This window comes from Microcaecilia unicolor, chromosome 7, assembly GCF_901765095.1.
Source record: "Microcaecilia unicolor chromosome 7, aMicUni1.1, whole genome shotgun sequence".
Lineage (NCBI taxonomy): Eukaryota > Metazoa > Chordata > Amphibia > Gymnophiona > Siphonopidae > Microcaecilia > Microcaecilia unicolor.
Genome location: NC_044037.1, coordinates 70328207 through 70345201, shown reverse-complemented (window position 1 = coordinate 70345201; position 16995 = coordinate 70328207). Strand labels below are relative to the sequence as shown.

At 43.0% G+C, this 16995-nt stretch overlaps 1 protein-coding gene across 2 annotated transcripts in view; it reads right to left on the bottom strand.

Annotated features, from left to right (window-relative positions):
- Positions 1-16995, bottom strand: part of LOC115474265 (gamma-aminobutyric acid receptor subunit beta-4) — a 318482-nt gene that overhangs the window by 210064 nt on the left and 91423 nt on the right. For both annotated transcript variants that reach the window (XM_030209660.1, XM_030209661.1), the window contains exon 3: positions 9262-9329. In XM_030209660.1, coding sequence (XP_030065520.1) covers positions 9262-9329 — 68 coding nt within the window. The remainder of the gene's footprint in view (positions 1-9261; positions 9330-16995) is intronic.

Sequence of the window (16995 nt, the reverse complement as noted above, 5' to 3'; positions counted from 1 at the left end):
GGCGGTAGTTGGAGGGACAGGTAGGGTCAAGTGATGGCGTTTTGAGGAGGGGTGTGACTATGGCATGCTTGAAGGTGTCCGGGACAGTTGCAGTGGAAACAGAGAGGTTAAGGATATGACAGATAGGGGGGGGGGGGGTGATAGTAGGAGAGATGGTATTAAGTAAGTTGGTGGGGATGGGGTCTGAGGAACAGGTGGTGCATTTCGAGGAGGAGAGGAGATGGGCGGTTTCCTCTTCGGTGATATCAGGAAAAGAGGAGAAGGAGGCCTGGGTTGGTTGGTTGAGGGAATGGGTAATGGGATGAAGAGGAGGGGAGGGTTTGGTGGTGAATTCAAGGTTGATCTTCTGGACCTTGTCGCGGAAGTAGTCAGCCAGTGATTGAGGAGAGAGTGAGGGGGTGGGAGCAGGAGCGGAAGGCACTTTGAGGAGGGAATTGAGGGTGGCGAAGAGACGACGAGGGTTAGAGCTGAGGGAATTGGTCAATTGGGTATAATAGTCCTGTTTGGCGAAGAATAGGGAGGACTGGAAGGAGGATAACATGAATTTGTAGTGAATGAAATCAGTATGGGTGCGAGATTTCCTCCATAGGCGTTCAGCCGATCGGGTGCAGGAGCGAAGGTATCGGGTGCCAGGGGTCAGCCAGGGCTGGGGATTAGTATGCCTTGTGTGGCGGGAGACAGATGGTGCAAGGGTGTCAAGAGCAGAGGAGAGAGTGGCATTGTAAGTGGAGACAGCCTTGTCGACAGACTCTGAGGAGATGATGGAAGGGAGGCGATCAGAGATAATAGAGGATAAGGTGGGGGGGGGGGGTCGACAGCCAGGAGATTCCTGGAAGTGGTGGTTAGAGTTGGGCGGGACTGAGGGGGAGGGTGATGAAGTGTGAATGTGATCAGGTGATGGTCAGAGATAGGAAGAACTGATGTACAGAAATTGGAGGGTGAGCAGGTAGAAGAGAGGACGAGATCAAGACAGTGACCAGATTTGTGAGTAGGGGTGGTGGAGCTCACCTGGAGGTTGAAGGAGGAGGTTAGAGTGAGGAATTGAGAAGCGTATGAGTTGGATGGGTTATCAGTGTGTATGTTGAAGTCACCAAGAATGAGGGATGGGGATGAGGGCTCAAGAAAAACGGAGAGCCAGGAATCAAAGTCGGTAAGGAAGGAAGGGAGGGACTTATCAGGGGGGCGGTAAATGACTGCAACTCTTAGTGGCAGCGGGTGGAATAGACGGATGGAGTGAACTTCAAAGGATGAGAAGTAGTAAGACTGAGGTAGGTGGAAAGGTTGAAAACTGCAGGAGGGCAAAAGTAGTATCCCGAGACCGCCACCGCGGCCAGCTGGGCGGGGTGAATGGGAGAAGAGATAGCCTCCGTGGCATAGGGCAGCAATTGAGGCAGAGTCGTCAGGGGTGAGCCAGGTTTCAGTTAGGGCGAGCAGATGAAGGGAATGGGAGATGAAGAGATCGTGGGTGAAGGGAAGTTTGTTGCAGACTGAGTGGGCGTTCCACAGGGCACATGAGAAGGGGAGGGAGGAAGGGGAAAGGAGGAAATGGAGATGAGATTGGAGATATTGTGGGAACATAGATGAGGCGAGGACAGGTGTGGGGGGCCTGGGTTGGGATTGATGTCTACCGCGGATAGCAGGAGAAGGAGTAAGAGAGAGCGGAGAAGGATGGGGGAGGTAGGGCGACGAAGGCGACAAAGACGGGGTGCGCATAAGAGAAATGGGGAAGGGTTCATGGTGGGAAGGAAGTGTTGAAGGTTGAGAGCTAGGAAGGAGGAGGAGGTCAGTAGGGATGGTGAGGTGGTGGGGGACAGGGGTAGGTAGGGTATTGCAATGGTGAGTGGGACGGGAGAGGACAGGGCTGGGCAGTGAGTTCGTGTGGGGAAAAGATTAGGGAGGGATAGGGCAATGAATAGAATGTGAGTGGGGGCCATAAGTGATAACTGAGATGATTCGGGCAGGTAGCCGGACTGGGAGACAGGCAGGTTGAGGTGAGCAGTCGGGGAGGAGAGTGATGAACTGGCGGGAAGATGGACTGGGAGACAGGCAGGCAGGTGAGCAGTTGGGCAGGAGAGTGATGAGCTGGTAGGAAGATGGACAGGAGAGTGATGAGCTGGTAGGGAGATGGACTGGGGCAGGCAGGAACAGGTGATTGGGTAGCGGGCAGGCAGGTCGATTGGCTAGCAGTTCGGTACCGTAGCAGGACTGGAACAGTCTGGAGTGGTTTGGAGCAGAAGAGAGCAGAGCTGGATCAGGCAGGCAGGTCGATTGGCTAGCAGTTCGGTACCGTAGCAGGACTGGAACAAGCAGGGAGAAGCTGGATCGGGCGGACTGGAACAAGCTGGAGCAGATGTGAGATATAGTGTGAGATATAGTGTGAGAGACTGTATGGGAGTGAGAGAAAGACAGTGACTGTGAGAGAGTGTGTGTGTGTGACAGAGATACCTCCCCCCTCCCTCTGTGGTCTCAGCACCCCCTCTCCCCCCTCTTGTCTCAGGATCCCCTCCCCCTCTCAGGTATTAAGACCCCTCCCCCTCTCTGCATTCCCCTCCCCTGTTGTGTGAGGACCCCCTGCCTTTCCCCCCCTCTGCGTGGTTGGCAGCATCATGCGAGTATGTGTGTGTGTGACAGAGAGTGAGACTGGGTGCGAGTGTGTCTGTGAGAGAGAGTGTGTGTGATTGTCCTGTGTCCCCTGCCCCCTCCAGCCACCCAGCGATTCTCCTCTCTCCCCTGGCCCCCCTCCAGCCACCCAGCGATTGTGCTCTCTGCACTGCCCCCCTTCCAGCCACCCAGCTATTCTGCTCTCCCCTGGCAGCCCTCCAGACACCCAGTGATTGTCCTGTATCCCCTGCCCCCCTTCGAGCCATGCAGTGATTCTGCTCTCTCCCGTGCCCCCCCCCTTCAGCCACCCAGGGATTATGCTGTATCCCCTGCCCCCCTTCAGCCTCCCAGCAATTGTATGCTCTGCCCTGCCCCCGTTCGAGCTATGCAGCTATTTTCCTGTCTCCCCTGCCCCCCTCCAGCCACCCAGCGATTCTCCTGTATCCCCTGCCCCCCCTGGAGCCATGCAGCGATTGTCCTCTCTCCCCTGCCCCCCCTCCAGCCACCCAGTGATTATGCTCTCTCCCTTGCCCCCCCTCCAGCCTCCCAGCGATTATGGTCTCTCCCCTGCCTCCCTTCAGCTACCCAGCAATTGTGTTCTCTGCGCTGCCCCCCCTCCAGCCCCCCAGCTATTTTCCTCTCCCATGCCAGCCCTCCAGCCACCAAGCAATTGTCCTGTATCCCCAGCCCCCCCTCGAGCCATGCAGTGATTCTGCTCTCTCCCCTGCCCCCCCTCCAGCAACCCAGCGATTAAGGATTTGGTCATCCCTGATGGTATTTTCGAAAAGAAAGATGGACGTCCATCTTGTTTCGAAAATATGGGTTTCCCCGCCCCTAGATTTTGCCGTTTTGAAAGGAGGTCCAAATCGCAACTTGGATGTCCCTTTCGAAAATGCCCCTCCACGAGGCGTATTTTCAAAGCATTTAGACTTACAGAGTTATGTGGTAACCTATGGAACTTTGTAAGTCTGAGTGCTTTGAAAGTTAGTCCCATTATCTCTGTCTTCATCCTTGTTTTATAGTCCCATCCTAACCATACCTTTCCCTCCCACTCCTAGGTTAACTCTCCCTATATAGGAACATCCAGAGACAGTTATCTTCAATAAACCCTAAGTTGCTCAATCCTCCTCATTCATATCTTTTAACACAGTTCAAATTTTCACACTTGTGAATCACATCAACATGACCTTCATTCAATGCAATACATGTTGGGCTTTAGTCCTAAATCAAACAATCTGCAACCTTATAGCTTGCCCCATCTGTCTTCGAACATCTGCTATGAAAGATGAAATCAACCTCAAGAAGGAATTGGCTTCAATTAAGGAAGCATCCAGAATTACTCATTCCCCAGCCTATTTACCACCACCACTGCCACAAAGATTAAAGCAACAGAGGAATAGATGGGTCACAGCAGGTTCTGGTAGATTACAACCTGTAACCCTTATATAAATCCTTTGCTGCATTGGAGTATTATGATGCTCAGAAAAGTGCTGATGTGGAACCAGAGCCAAAGAATGTAACACAATCCAAGAGACATCCCCAAAACAATGATAGATTGGTGGAAAGCAGAAAATTCTTACTGATAGGATACTCCATTATCAGACATATTAACTTAGGAACACAGTTCAAAGGATCCAATCTAATGAAGTGCCTTCTAGGATCCTCAGCTACCAGAAGTACCAACCAAATACTGAACTTGATCCAAGAGGAGATTACTGATGTTGTAATCCACCTGGGGACAAATGACCTGGCCAACAATAACAATTTGAGAACATAGAGAATGTTCCAGAAGCTTGAGGAGGGACTGAAGTCTTTGGTTCACACTGCAGCTTTATCTGAAGTTATTCCTACATGTGGGAAGAGTGAAGAGAGACTACAACACACTATATGGCACTTCAACTACAGGATCAAATTTTTTTCCTTTTTCCCTCCTCTGAAACCTAGGTGCTCCGGTGCGTCTTGTCCGAGTTCAAGATCGCCCTCCCCCCGGCCCTGTCACCACTTCTCCCTACTCACGTCACGCGATCTTCCCTGGTGGTCTAGTGACGTCGGGGCAGGAAAGAGCCCCCTCTTTCCTGCCCAGCGCGCTGCTCTCCATCCTCCTGTATGCAGCCTGACGGTCTCGGCGAGATTCAAAATGGCCGCCGAGAATTGAAGTCTCGGCGGCCATTTTGAATCTCGCCGAGACCGTCAGGCTGCATACAGGAGGATGGAGAGCAGCACGCTGGGCAGGAAAGAGGAGGCTCTTTCCTGCCCCGACGTCACTAGACCACCAGGGAAGATCGCGTGAGTAGGGAGAAGTCTACCTTCGGACTATAAGATGCACCCCCCATTTTCCTCCCAAATTTTGGGGGAAAAAAGTGCGTCTTATAGTCCGAAAAATACGGCAATTTCAGGTTCCCAGTTATAGAATTGTCCCTTTTGTTACTAGCTTGTAGGGTTTTGGGGGGGGGGGGGGGGTTAGCCTATCTGCTTCATTTTAGATAGAAGGTAGAAACTGGAATTGAGTTGTCCAGGTTGGAATGTGTCTGGTAGTATTTTAGAAAAGGATCTGCCAATGTAGAGCCTTTTCTACAATATATGCAGAGATACAAACATGTATGTACAGCTAAGTGCAGCAGGGTCAATCGTTTTACATTTGTCAATGTCTCAGTGGAGGCAACTCAGCAACTTGCGCATCTAATTATTGACATTTAACCAATACTTGACAGGTATGTCTGCCATTTTGGAAACCTCCATGCCTAAATGCCCCTAATTAAGATCAGAGTTTGCAATCTTTCTGCAGTTTCTCAAAGAAGAAAAACACAACAGATTAAGGGGAGCCCTCCATTAATCTCTCTTGTAAAGTGCTACCCAAAACAAGCACTTTTAGAAAATCTTGGGATTTCTATGTTTATTCAGGGTATATGTTTAAATGCCTATATTTATTGACATATGTAAATTATGAATAGGCTTCTCAAATAAGGTTCTATATATAAAGCCTTCAAAAATGCATGAATAGTAGAGATATATGTTCACCAACTGCCTGGGAGCATATAACTCCATTTGAAAACCTATTTCACTGTATTTAGATTTTTAGATCTACTTTTTAATTGGTAGCTTTAGATAAATTATATTCAGGTACAGTTGGTACTATGACTCTATGCCCAGAGGAGAACTTACAATCTAATAGCCTCATTTGCCTAAATTAACATGAGTTAACACACATTATTTAACATAAACCCTATTAATCTCAAGGGGGCCTATTTTCTAAGCACATAAAGGGCTATTCTATAATCTAGGCTCCCATATTTACACATGTGTTACATGCATACATTCCTAGAATATTTGCATTTATGTATGTATGTGCACACATACATAGGTTCTAGCAGGACACCTAGGCACTATTCTGAAAACACTCTCTTAAATTAGCATGTATTTGGAAGGGGGGATTAGCATGCAGTATGGGCTGAAAATAGGCAGGACTCCTACTGTAAGTTATTCGTGTTCCTGCCATATTTTGGTGTCCACATGTATGCCAGCTCTATGTTATGCTAGCATTTTATAACAGAGCCTAGTTGCTCAAGTTCCATTATAGAGCAGGCTCCTACCGCACAGCTTCAGGAAAGCTAAATGGAGGTGCTCAGTTATAGGCTTGTGTCCATAACTTCAGTGCCGGCCCAAGGCAAGATGCTGCCTGAGGCAGAGCTAAGATGCCACCCCCCCAGGCCGAGATGCCACCCCCCTGTTCGCAGCGTTTACCTCTTTCATCACATTTCAAACCCGGCAGTGACAGCGATTCCCATACGCTGCCCTGCTGCCAGCACCCGCCTCTTCCCTTTACTGCGGCTGCCTGAGCCTCTGACAAAACAGGAAGTTACATCAGAGAGGCAGCCGCAGTAAAGGGAAGAGGTGGGTGCCGGTGGCAGGGCAGCATATGGGAATCGCTGCCAGGTTTGGAACATGAAGAAACAGGCAAACACCGCGAATGGGGTGGCCGCTCCCCAAACAGTGGAGAGATGTCGCCCCTGAAGAGTGCTGCCTGAGGCTGCCCTAATGATCGGGCCGCCCCTGCACAACTTACATTAAATGAGCTAACTGCATTAGTAAATAAGGCCCTACATTTGTACCTAACACAATGGTTGATGATGTGACTTGCTCAAGGTCACAAGGAACCCTGATAGGATTTGAACCTTAGCTTCGTTAGTTCTCAACCTGCCACTCTAGCTAATAGGCTACTCCTCTACATGCTGAAATATCCAATATTTATTCCAGTTAGACTACCCCCAAAGTCCCCATTATAAACAGTAACACTGTAAATGACAGCAGGTTAAGACCTGCATGGTTCATCCAGACTGCCAATCAAGGTGGTGAGAGCCACGCCCGCCAGTCTATGTGAAGCCAGAAAAGAAGGTAAATTTGGGGAAGGAAAGGTGGGGGATGATAGAGCACAGTGGGCGTAGGGGTGGATGGTGCCCAAAAGAGTGCCACCTGAAGCACCCACCTCAAGTGGCATAATGGTAGGGCCACCACTGGTCAATTATTTATACTGAAAACTAGTGTTACAGTTGGAAGATCAGAGTGTGTGCTCAACAATTTTTCTCCAAGCACTTTTCAGTACATTCACCAAAAAAGCCATCTCCTCTTCTTGAATTATGTGTTCAGGGAAAATCTAAAGCTATTCTGATCTTTCTTGCAAACCATATGACTAGCAATATCTGCTTTCAGTAAAAATGTCATAAAAAGATTTTCAGCTTTTATTAGTCTATCATTACATATTTTGGTACATGCTTATAATAATGCCATAATTTTGTATTTCCCCAAAAGTTTCTTTTTTCTATAGCCCATGAATATAAAATTCAAGTGCCAAGGATACTGAGGGAAAAGGGGTCACTCTTAACTTTTCTGGGCACCTGGGACACATCATGAAGGATATAAGGCAAGTATTATGATTATCACCATTCAAATGACTGAAATCCTGCTGAGAACTTCAGGAAGGGATATTCACCAGCACTTAACTGGGTAGTGCCACTGAATATCCCCTCTGATCATCATTTGAGTGGAGCTAAGGTGGTACAAGGGCAGAGTTGGGGCACTGCTGGAAGTTATTTGAGCAGTACCAGCAATTAGAACTATGTAAAAAAGCAGTCCTAAGACCTAGTTAGCTATGCAAGTACTCAACTGAATGTCAGGCATACGGCATACATGCATAACTTCCAGGTATTGCTGCTGACCCGGATATTCAATGATGCTGTCTGGATATGGTCCAGCAATGAATATCTGGATAAGTGCATTGAAAAATGCTGACCACCACCAGCTGAGTATTGATCTGAAGCTTTTATATCTATTAGCACACACACACAGACAAGTCGAGATTTAGACAGATACTGTTGTAGAACATGTCATGAATTGAAGGGTTATGAAGACTTCTGATAGCATCATATATATTTTTTTACTGAGGATTTGGAAAACTTAAATTCAGAATTGCTTAATGAAGGGAAAGAGTATTCATGCTTATTCTCTCAATCATGCTTGTTTTCATACCCTACTATATCTCAAACTTTGAATAGCACCAGAATTATACTTTATCCTCTGCAAATTCATACGATTGCCAATAAATATAAAAGAAGTGCTTAGTGTAGAAACAAATATAAAACAAAGTACAGAACCCAAATGTAATACTAAGCTGTTACTAATATATATATGCACAATATTGCATTGGGGAATGACTACTTATACTGAAACCAAATTCAAATCACTTGCATTCAAAAATGGAGATCACATTTCACAAGAATGCCTTTTGTTTCAACCTAACTTCAGGTTTATAGCACTTTGTTTGCTCATTCATGGTCTCAACTTCATTCCCTTGAGTTAGTAAATTGGTTTTCCTGTAAGAAATTTATAGACTTAATAATTCATTGTGACCCCAACAGTAGCCACAAAGAATCTATCAGCACCAGAATGGAAAACATTCTTAACAAAGATATAAACCTGTGAACTATGAATCACAACAAAATTTCACTTGTCCTATTGTAACATAACATGGATTTCAATTGCCAGTACATGAGTTAAATAACTAGACAGAAAGCACCTTCTTTTCTTAGTCTGTGGGAAGAGACAGGGAAGTGGGAAGCAGAGGTTTAGGTTGTGGCCAAGTGACGCAAATTTTTCAACCCTTCAAAACTCAAATTAGGAGCTTTTGCTCATCATTTTTGTTCTTGGTTTCAGGGTTTATTTGGGAAAATATGTGATAGAATAACTAGGGATATTTAAAACACTGGTTCTTATGTTTAGCTTTATCAGAGTCACATGACAACCATGAAATATTGAAAAGATGCGGAGATTCTATCTCCTGAATTATTGATTGAATCTCCTTCATCCTGGCCCTCAAGACCCACTGGAAAATTCTGTGTTAATGATATAGCAGTGTTCAGCTCAGAGGAACCCTATTAACATATAAGAAAAACCAAGAAAACTTCTTCCCTTAATTACAATGTTCAGTTAGGGGGAAGCAGCAAAATCCAAGTGTATATAGAAAGAATGAGACTTACAGTACCGCAGGACTAATGAAGTCAGGGAGAAATCCCAAGCTTCTTGCTGCCACACCTATTTGAAAGGATCAGCCAAAGACCCTCCTTCCCTAACATAATTTTCCAAGTCTTATTGGATTCATGCACTTACCATATTGACCTCTGAAATTTGGTCAATGCTGGAAATATGAATGCTCATCCCCACTGTCACCGGAGAACCTAAAAATAAAAAGAAGGAGTTAATGAGAGCATCAGTGTGAGAAAATGAAATCCTAGAATAGATCATAGTGAAGGAGTTGAGGACATTAATTCACTATGTGGCTTTTTTTTTTTACTAAAGTGCACTAAAATCTGGGCTTAACACATTGTAACGCAGGATTTTACTGTGCACTGGGCCCAGATATGAGGTGGCACCTTTTGGGGGGGGGGGGGGGCATCCCTCTATTTTTATTGCAGGTCATGCGTTAATATAACCATTAACACACAGGTACCTGCAGAACATTAACATTGGACATGTACCACCTTCTAATTAAGAAGTGTTAAATGTTCCCATGATAACTCTGCGTTAGCCAGTTAGTCAGCACCCAGTATAATGTGCTAACTGGCTAATGCTTCCATGCCCACTCTCTGCCATGTCTCCTCAGAGAAAAATTAAGAGAAATACAATAATGTGCAGTTTAATATGTGGTAACAAACTACTGTACAACCATTTAAGGTGTTTGTGTGGTAGCCTGTTACCATGCACTAACTGTGTGTTAAGGGCTTAACGTCCTTTAGTAAAGGGGCCCCTATATTTTGAGAAAATACAAAGGGGGAGAAGATAGTTCTAAAAACATGGATTTAGAAATCTTGCAAAAAAGTTTTTTTTGGGGGGGGGAGGGGAATTCTGCTGTTCTCACACTTTTATGACATTGGCCACATGTCTTTACAGACAAAAAAAGCAACATTGGGCCTTCAAGACTGAGACAACAGGAGTTATTGATAAATGACCCGACACGGGCCGTGTTTTGGCGTGAAACAACGCCTGCCTCAGGGGTCTAACAACAAAACATATAAATCACCATAGGAAATGATCAGATAATTTAAAAAACATGTGAAAGATATATATTATATATTGAAAATTAAAATATATATTATATATTGAAAATTAAAATTTTAATTTTCAATATATAATATATATCTTTCACATGTTTTTTAAATTATCTGATCATTTCCTATGGTGATTTATATGTTTTGTTGTTAGACCCTTGAGGCAGGCGTTGTTTCACGCCGAAACTCGGCCCGTGTTGGGTCATTTATCAATAAATTACTCCTGTTGTCTCAGTCTTGAAGGCCCAGTGTTGCTTTTTTTGTCTGTATACTTTCTGTGTATGCTGTTTACCCTCTCTGTTCGGTCTCCATGTGTCTATACAGAAGCTTTTGCTGATAAATTGTTCATAGATGACATATAGCTGCCAGGCTTAAGAGACTGGTATAATATGACAAAACCTTTTTTTATTTCCATCTTCAGGTCATTTGTGTAATGTGTACAGCTAATCATTAAATCAAGAAAATGATTAGGAACTGGAAAAAATATATGAACCCCAATTAAATTATATTTTAATTACATGGTACTACAAGCAGTAAAGTATCATTAAGGATTTCTCATTATGGGGTAGACTGTTACCGAGACCCTCTGCATGAAATATAACATTACCTTTAATGAGATATTAATAACTGAAAGCATAAAAAACAATAATAGCTGTAATTGGCATCTTCTATGCAAATCTTCTTAAAGAATACATGTGTTTATGTGCTCTGCCGCATAGGACTGGATGGTATGTTATGGATGAAAGTGCCTCTTTGTTTTTCACTTAAAATAAAAATCTAAACAAATGAAAGTAGATTGAATCAAAGTAGGCAGCTTTCACCATACAGTATGTGGCAACCCTCAGCCCACAATAAAAGGTATGGTAGACACTGCTATATGATGTAACTAGGGATGTGAATAGGGCAAATTGTTTTGGTTCATTTGGTCTTTTTCTCCAATTTTCAGATTTTTTTGGTTCATTTCACATGTTGTCTTCATCAAAACTTTTTAATGCACCTTAAAGCTTTTTAATGAGCACTAGTTGACTTAGGGACCCTTTTACGTAGTGACGGTAAGCCCACTTGCTAATAGGGAAGTACCACCGGGCTATCACAGCAGCCCGTCGGTAGTTCCCTCCCCCAGTGTGCGCCATTTCCAGCACTGCAAAAATATTTCAATCTTTGTAGTGCCAGTATGTACCTGGCGGTAATCGGGCAGTGCACCAGTTACTGTGGGTTAGCGCGAAAGCGCTTACCGCCACCTCAGTGGGTTGTGGCAAATGCTCCCCCGAAATGGCCATGTGACTAGTGTTTCATTTGCCACGCAGCCATTTCTTGAAAAAAAACCCAAAGACCTGCCTTTTACCCGCTGCGGGAAAAGGAGGCCTCGGCGCACATCAAAAACACGTGCTGACACCAGCAGAGGCTCCCTTTTGCTGCAGCTTCATAAAAGGACTCCTTAATGCATATTAGATTGTAGAGTAACACATGTTAACTGATTTAGCATGCATTAACATTTTTTAGGCACACTAATGAACCAAATGCATACTAACAAATGCACACACCTATGAAAAATTAAGGGGTACATCTTGTAACTCTATTATTATTTAAGAACCACTAGCTCTCCATGGCTTATCATACTTGTTTCAAAGTTCTTCTGTTGATCTATAGAGCTCTGAACACATGAGTGTTCTACTTTGTCTTGCTTTTCTGATTGTTTTTCGCACCCCTCTTGTGTTGTCTCTTAAGTTTCCATTCACTTCCACTGGTCTCATAGCTGACTCTGAAATCCACTAGGTATGCTGGATTTTTCTTTGTGGCCCCTTCCCCATGGAACATGCTACCTTTTTCACTTGCAAAAATGGCTATTGATGATTGGTTTATGGCCCACTGTCTACTTCTCAACCTCACTAAAACAACTGCTATGTGGGCTACAAGTTACCCATTTTTTCCAACCCATGTACCTACCCTTTCAAGGTTCCCCCATAACACTGGTTGACTCCTTTAAATATTTCAAAGTGGTTTTTGACACGATTATCTTTTGAGCCTCAGATTTTCTTAGTTATTAAGGCCTGTTTCTATTTGCTCCATCACATCCGCTCTATTAATTATTGACTTGAGATGGCAGCCTGCGAGACCTTAATTTATGCTTTGATAACATCCCATTTAGATTAATGTAATATCTATTTAGGACTTCATTCAACTCTACTGTGAAGACTCTAGTTGGTACAAACTACAGTGATCCATCTGTTAATATATGCATTCTGCTTTGAAAAATCAGCCACAACAAGGGTGACAAAAGAAAGGGCAGTTGACAATGTCTGAACTATCACCTTTATTAAGCATCCAGGACTCGACATGTTTTGGCCTGCAAGGCCTTCTTCAGGAGTCTTTGGTTGGATGTATGTTGATGTCAAGTTAAACACAGTGTGATACAGGTAATGTTCAATATCTTGCTGTTCCTCTCCTAAAACAACCTCGTAGAATGCTTGAACTCTCTGGAGTATGAACCGAGCATGTGCAACATGAGAGAAAAAGCAGCCATTGGGGCAGGCAATGCAACAGAGGAAAGAGCAGTGCTGGAGGAAGCAGCATTTGGACGTTTTTCAAAACCTATTTTTAGATGTTTTTCTATGAAGTCCATCAGAAGTGCGTGTAAATCTCAAGGGGGTGTGTTCAGGATTGATGGTCTTCAGATTTTTTAGACTCTTGAAGTAACCAATCTCTACTGGCGGTGAATAATCAAGTAAAAGAAGTACCAACTAGGGAGAGGGGATTTAAATGCTGCTCAACATGTTATTATAGTCAGGCGATAAGAGGGTGATACAATATATAATCAAAAATTGCAAAAAATATTTTTCCTGAAATGTTCAGGCAAGTGTAATACAGAGGGAGTAACTTATGTAATTGTATGTCCCTGCAAACTGTGGTACGTAGGTCAAACAAGTAGAAAGTTAAAAAATCAGAATTGGGGAGCATTTAAGCAACATCAGACGGGGGAATGTATAAGCACCCCTGGTACGACATTGGATAGACAAAAATCACACACTTAAAGATCTTCTTAGTTAAGATCGATATGGGAGGCAGGGGAGGTAATGTGAGTCAGAAATTGTTAACTATTGAACAACAAATCATATTTTCCTGGAGGACCTTTCATCCATACGGATTGAATAAGGAGGTAGAGTGGGTAGAAATAATATGAGGGTAATCAGAATTAGGGTTGACAATTAAACACAGGTGGAATTAATAGTGACCACACACAGCAAGACAAGAGGTTCTTTAAATATAGATGACTCCTATTGCGCATGTGAAGGCGTCCCTGATAGATTACAAGTGGGGAAGGACGGTTCAACCAGAACAGTCTCCTATCTGAGGGATCGCGCTCAAAAGTGAAATGATGAACAAGTTATAAAATGTAAGTGAGATTTATTTAAATATAATTAGCAGAGTAGCTTCTTGTATAACATGTATGGATTGTAAACAGAGTTGAGATTGTGCTATAATTAACAGCCATGCTACTGCGGAATGAGAAACAGTTGGAAAGTTTGTTGGAATGTCGCTGGATTACAGTGATTTATGAACAGCTCCTGAAGACGCCAAAGGTGGAGCTGTAAGACCTGTTGCACAAAGATCTTCATAGACTAATATACAGGAAACTACAAATATCATAAGAACTGAACATTATCATGTCTGGATTGTGAAAGAGTTGTGGACAAATATAACACAGCACAATGGGGATTTTTCCATTCATTGCTTCACATGGACTATTGATATTAAGAATTATGTTTTTGTATAATAGAAGAAGATGTGAACAACAATGGATTAGGAGGATATAAGATTTATTAGTAATTATACTCCTAATAACATAGTTTCTATAGCATTGTGGAGAATGATACATATGTTTGAATGTTAAAATATTTGCGAGATGAATGTACAATAGCAATAAATAGATTTTGAGATAATAATTGATGTTTAATACACTATTCTTATTATTCATGGCTATTTTCAGCCTTTTTCACCTGCTGCGGTAAAAAGGGTCACAACTTGAGTGTACGGCAAAAACACCTCCTGCCGCTAACGCAGTGCCCTGTTTACTGCAGCTTAATAAAAGGACCCTATAGTTAGCAATGTTGAAGACACAGTAACATGTGTTCCCATGGAAAATTTACAGCAAAAGTATGATGCAGTAATGTGTGACCATATGTGATATTTTCTACCACTCTAACAGTGTGATCATTGCAAATGATGTAGTTTTTACTGAGTCTCCTAGTGATAGTGCACAGATAAGACCAAGTATGTGTAGGTAAAGAGCTAAGAAAGATGATGTGTACCTATCAAACAGCCATCCTTGGCTGTACACATCTTCAAGTTTCTCAGAACATGGAATAATGCAGGATACAGGAATCACAGCAGGCATCTTGGCTACTGCATTAAGAATTTTCTTGTGCATGTTATAAACCAATTGTACATTTAACAAATGAAAATCCTTCCAAATGCATTAGAGTACTTCTTTTTCATCAGAGAACACCAATTCAATGTTCATAATTAATACCACTCATCATGTCAGGTAGACCAATAATGACAAAATGCTCTTTCACATCCTGCCATTCCATCCTCTGATTAGAAAAAAACATGATATAATTCTTTTATTCATCTTATATGGTTTGTAGTACTTGGTTGAAACACATGTACTCGATAATGATATGATGCAGGAAAGCCCAGCAGACTGCTCCTAGGTCTTAAATTCCTGGATCATTGATGCCTGTGTAGCCTCCAGCAGTGGTACTGCTGAGGCCTCTTTCCCTTTCTCTATGGCTGCTTCTTTACTCCTTTCCAACTTTTCTCTCCTTCCATTCTTTCTCCTACTGCCTCCATTTATTTCTCATTTCTCCCGTTTCCTCTGCAGCTGCAACTAGAGAGCTCCATGTTAGTGAAAGAAGGTATTCCATCATGTGTGGGTTTCTGTGCTTGATACAATCTGTATTTCACACTTTCCTCTACGTGGTGAGGTTTTTTTTTTTTCTGAATGTGCCTGTTTGGATCCTATACTGTAAAAAGAAGTAGGTGCTTACTTTTCTTTATAGAACAGTAGTGTAAGGCGTGAGAAATGCACTGATATTTTAGCCATAGTGCTACACAGTGCTGCGTAGATTGCAAAAGAATGCGTACAGATTATAAAATACTATAATCTATGGGCCAGATTCAGTAAATGGTGCCCAAAGTTAGGCAATGCTATGATCCACTCTAAAACAGTATTCAGCAAAGGGTACTGCGTAGAGCGCCCATTACAGAACACTAGCTTGATGCACTTCTTGTCCCTAACTTTGGGTGTGAGCACTTACACCTGCCAAAAGCTGGTGTAAATGCTCATGCCCAAATGATGGCAGGTGCAAAAATGCAGGTATTCGATTACATTGTACCTAATTTCTGGGAATACCCTGACCCTCCCATACCCCTGTCATGGCCATGCCCCCTTCTGAGTTGCCTACTATGTAATTTAGGCATGCATGTTAAAGTATAGGGTGTAGGACAAATCTGCATGTAACTCCAATTACTGCCAATTAAGTGCTTGTTAATGCCAATAATTGTTAGCACCTAATTGACTAATTAGTTTAAGCGCAGATCTGGGATCTACGCCTAAATTTGAGCAACCTATACAGAATCTAGGGGTAGGTGCATAAATTGTGCTCCCTGGTCACACTTTGCCCAAACTCTATCTATAAGAATACCCCCTCCCAAAGTATTGAACCATCTCATTTTGGTACATACTGAATGAATACAATTTAGCTGTCATTTATGTATATACAGTATATATATATATATATATATATATATATATATATATATATATATATATATATATATATATATATATATATGCGTCAAAAATTGAATTACTGCCCGGGGTGCATGGTAGCTGGCGGGTAGTTCCAATTTGACGTGCATTGGACGCACATAGATGCCTATGCACTTTAATAAAAGGGCCCCTTAATAAGCTTTTCATGCACACACAACAGAGTTTGCATGCAAAAAAATCCTTCATAAAGTTACTCATCCCCCTCCCTGGGATAATTCTATAAAGAGTAAGGAGTAGCCTACTTTCAGGTAGAAGAATGAGTATAAATGTCAGTATTCTAATTTATGGTAGTATATGAATTTATGGTATATATATGTTTGATGCTTGTCCAAAACACTCAGTAGAAAATATTTTCTATTTTCTACAACGGTAATCGGCAGTTTATGCACACCGACGCTTACTGCCCAGTTAGCATGTGAGACCTTAATGCTAGACTGCCCCAATTGACTGCCCCTATTTGACTGACTATACATTTGGCCTTTAGATTGTAAGCTCCTTGAGCAGGGACTGTCCTTCTATGTTAAATTGTACAGCGCTGCGTAACCCTAGTAGCGCTTTAGAAATGTCAAGTAGTAGTAGTAGTAGTAAGTCAATAGGTGGTGGTAAGATCTCAGACTGAAAATGGACTCGTGCTGATTTTCATTTTGCACATGTCCATTTTCGGCCACACAAAAAGGCCTTTTTTCCAGGCACGCTGAAAAATGGACCTGCACATTTCCAAAACAAGTGCCTACACCAGTACAGGCCACGTTTTGGAGCGCCTTAGTAAAAGGGCCCCTAATATAACTACTTCATGTGTAAAAGGACCTATGGTAAGAAGGGGGCACATACTTTATGTAACCTGAGGGTAGCTGTGTTCAAAGGGGGGGGGGGTGGAATCATGAAGTATGTGCACAGGTCATGAAATACTCTCCTATGCACATACTTCATTCACATATACAAGTATAGTGATACATTTTA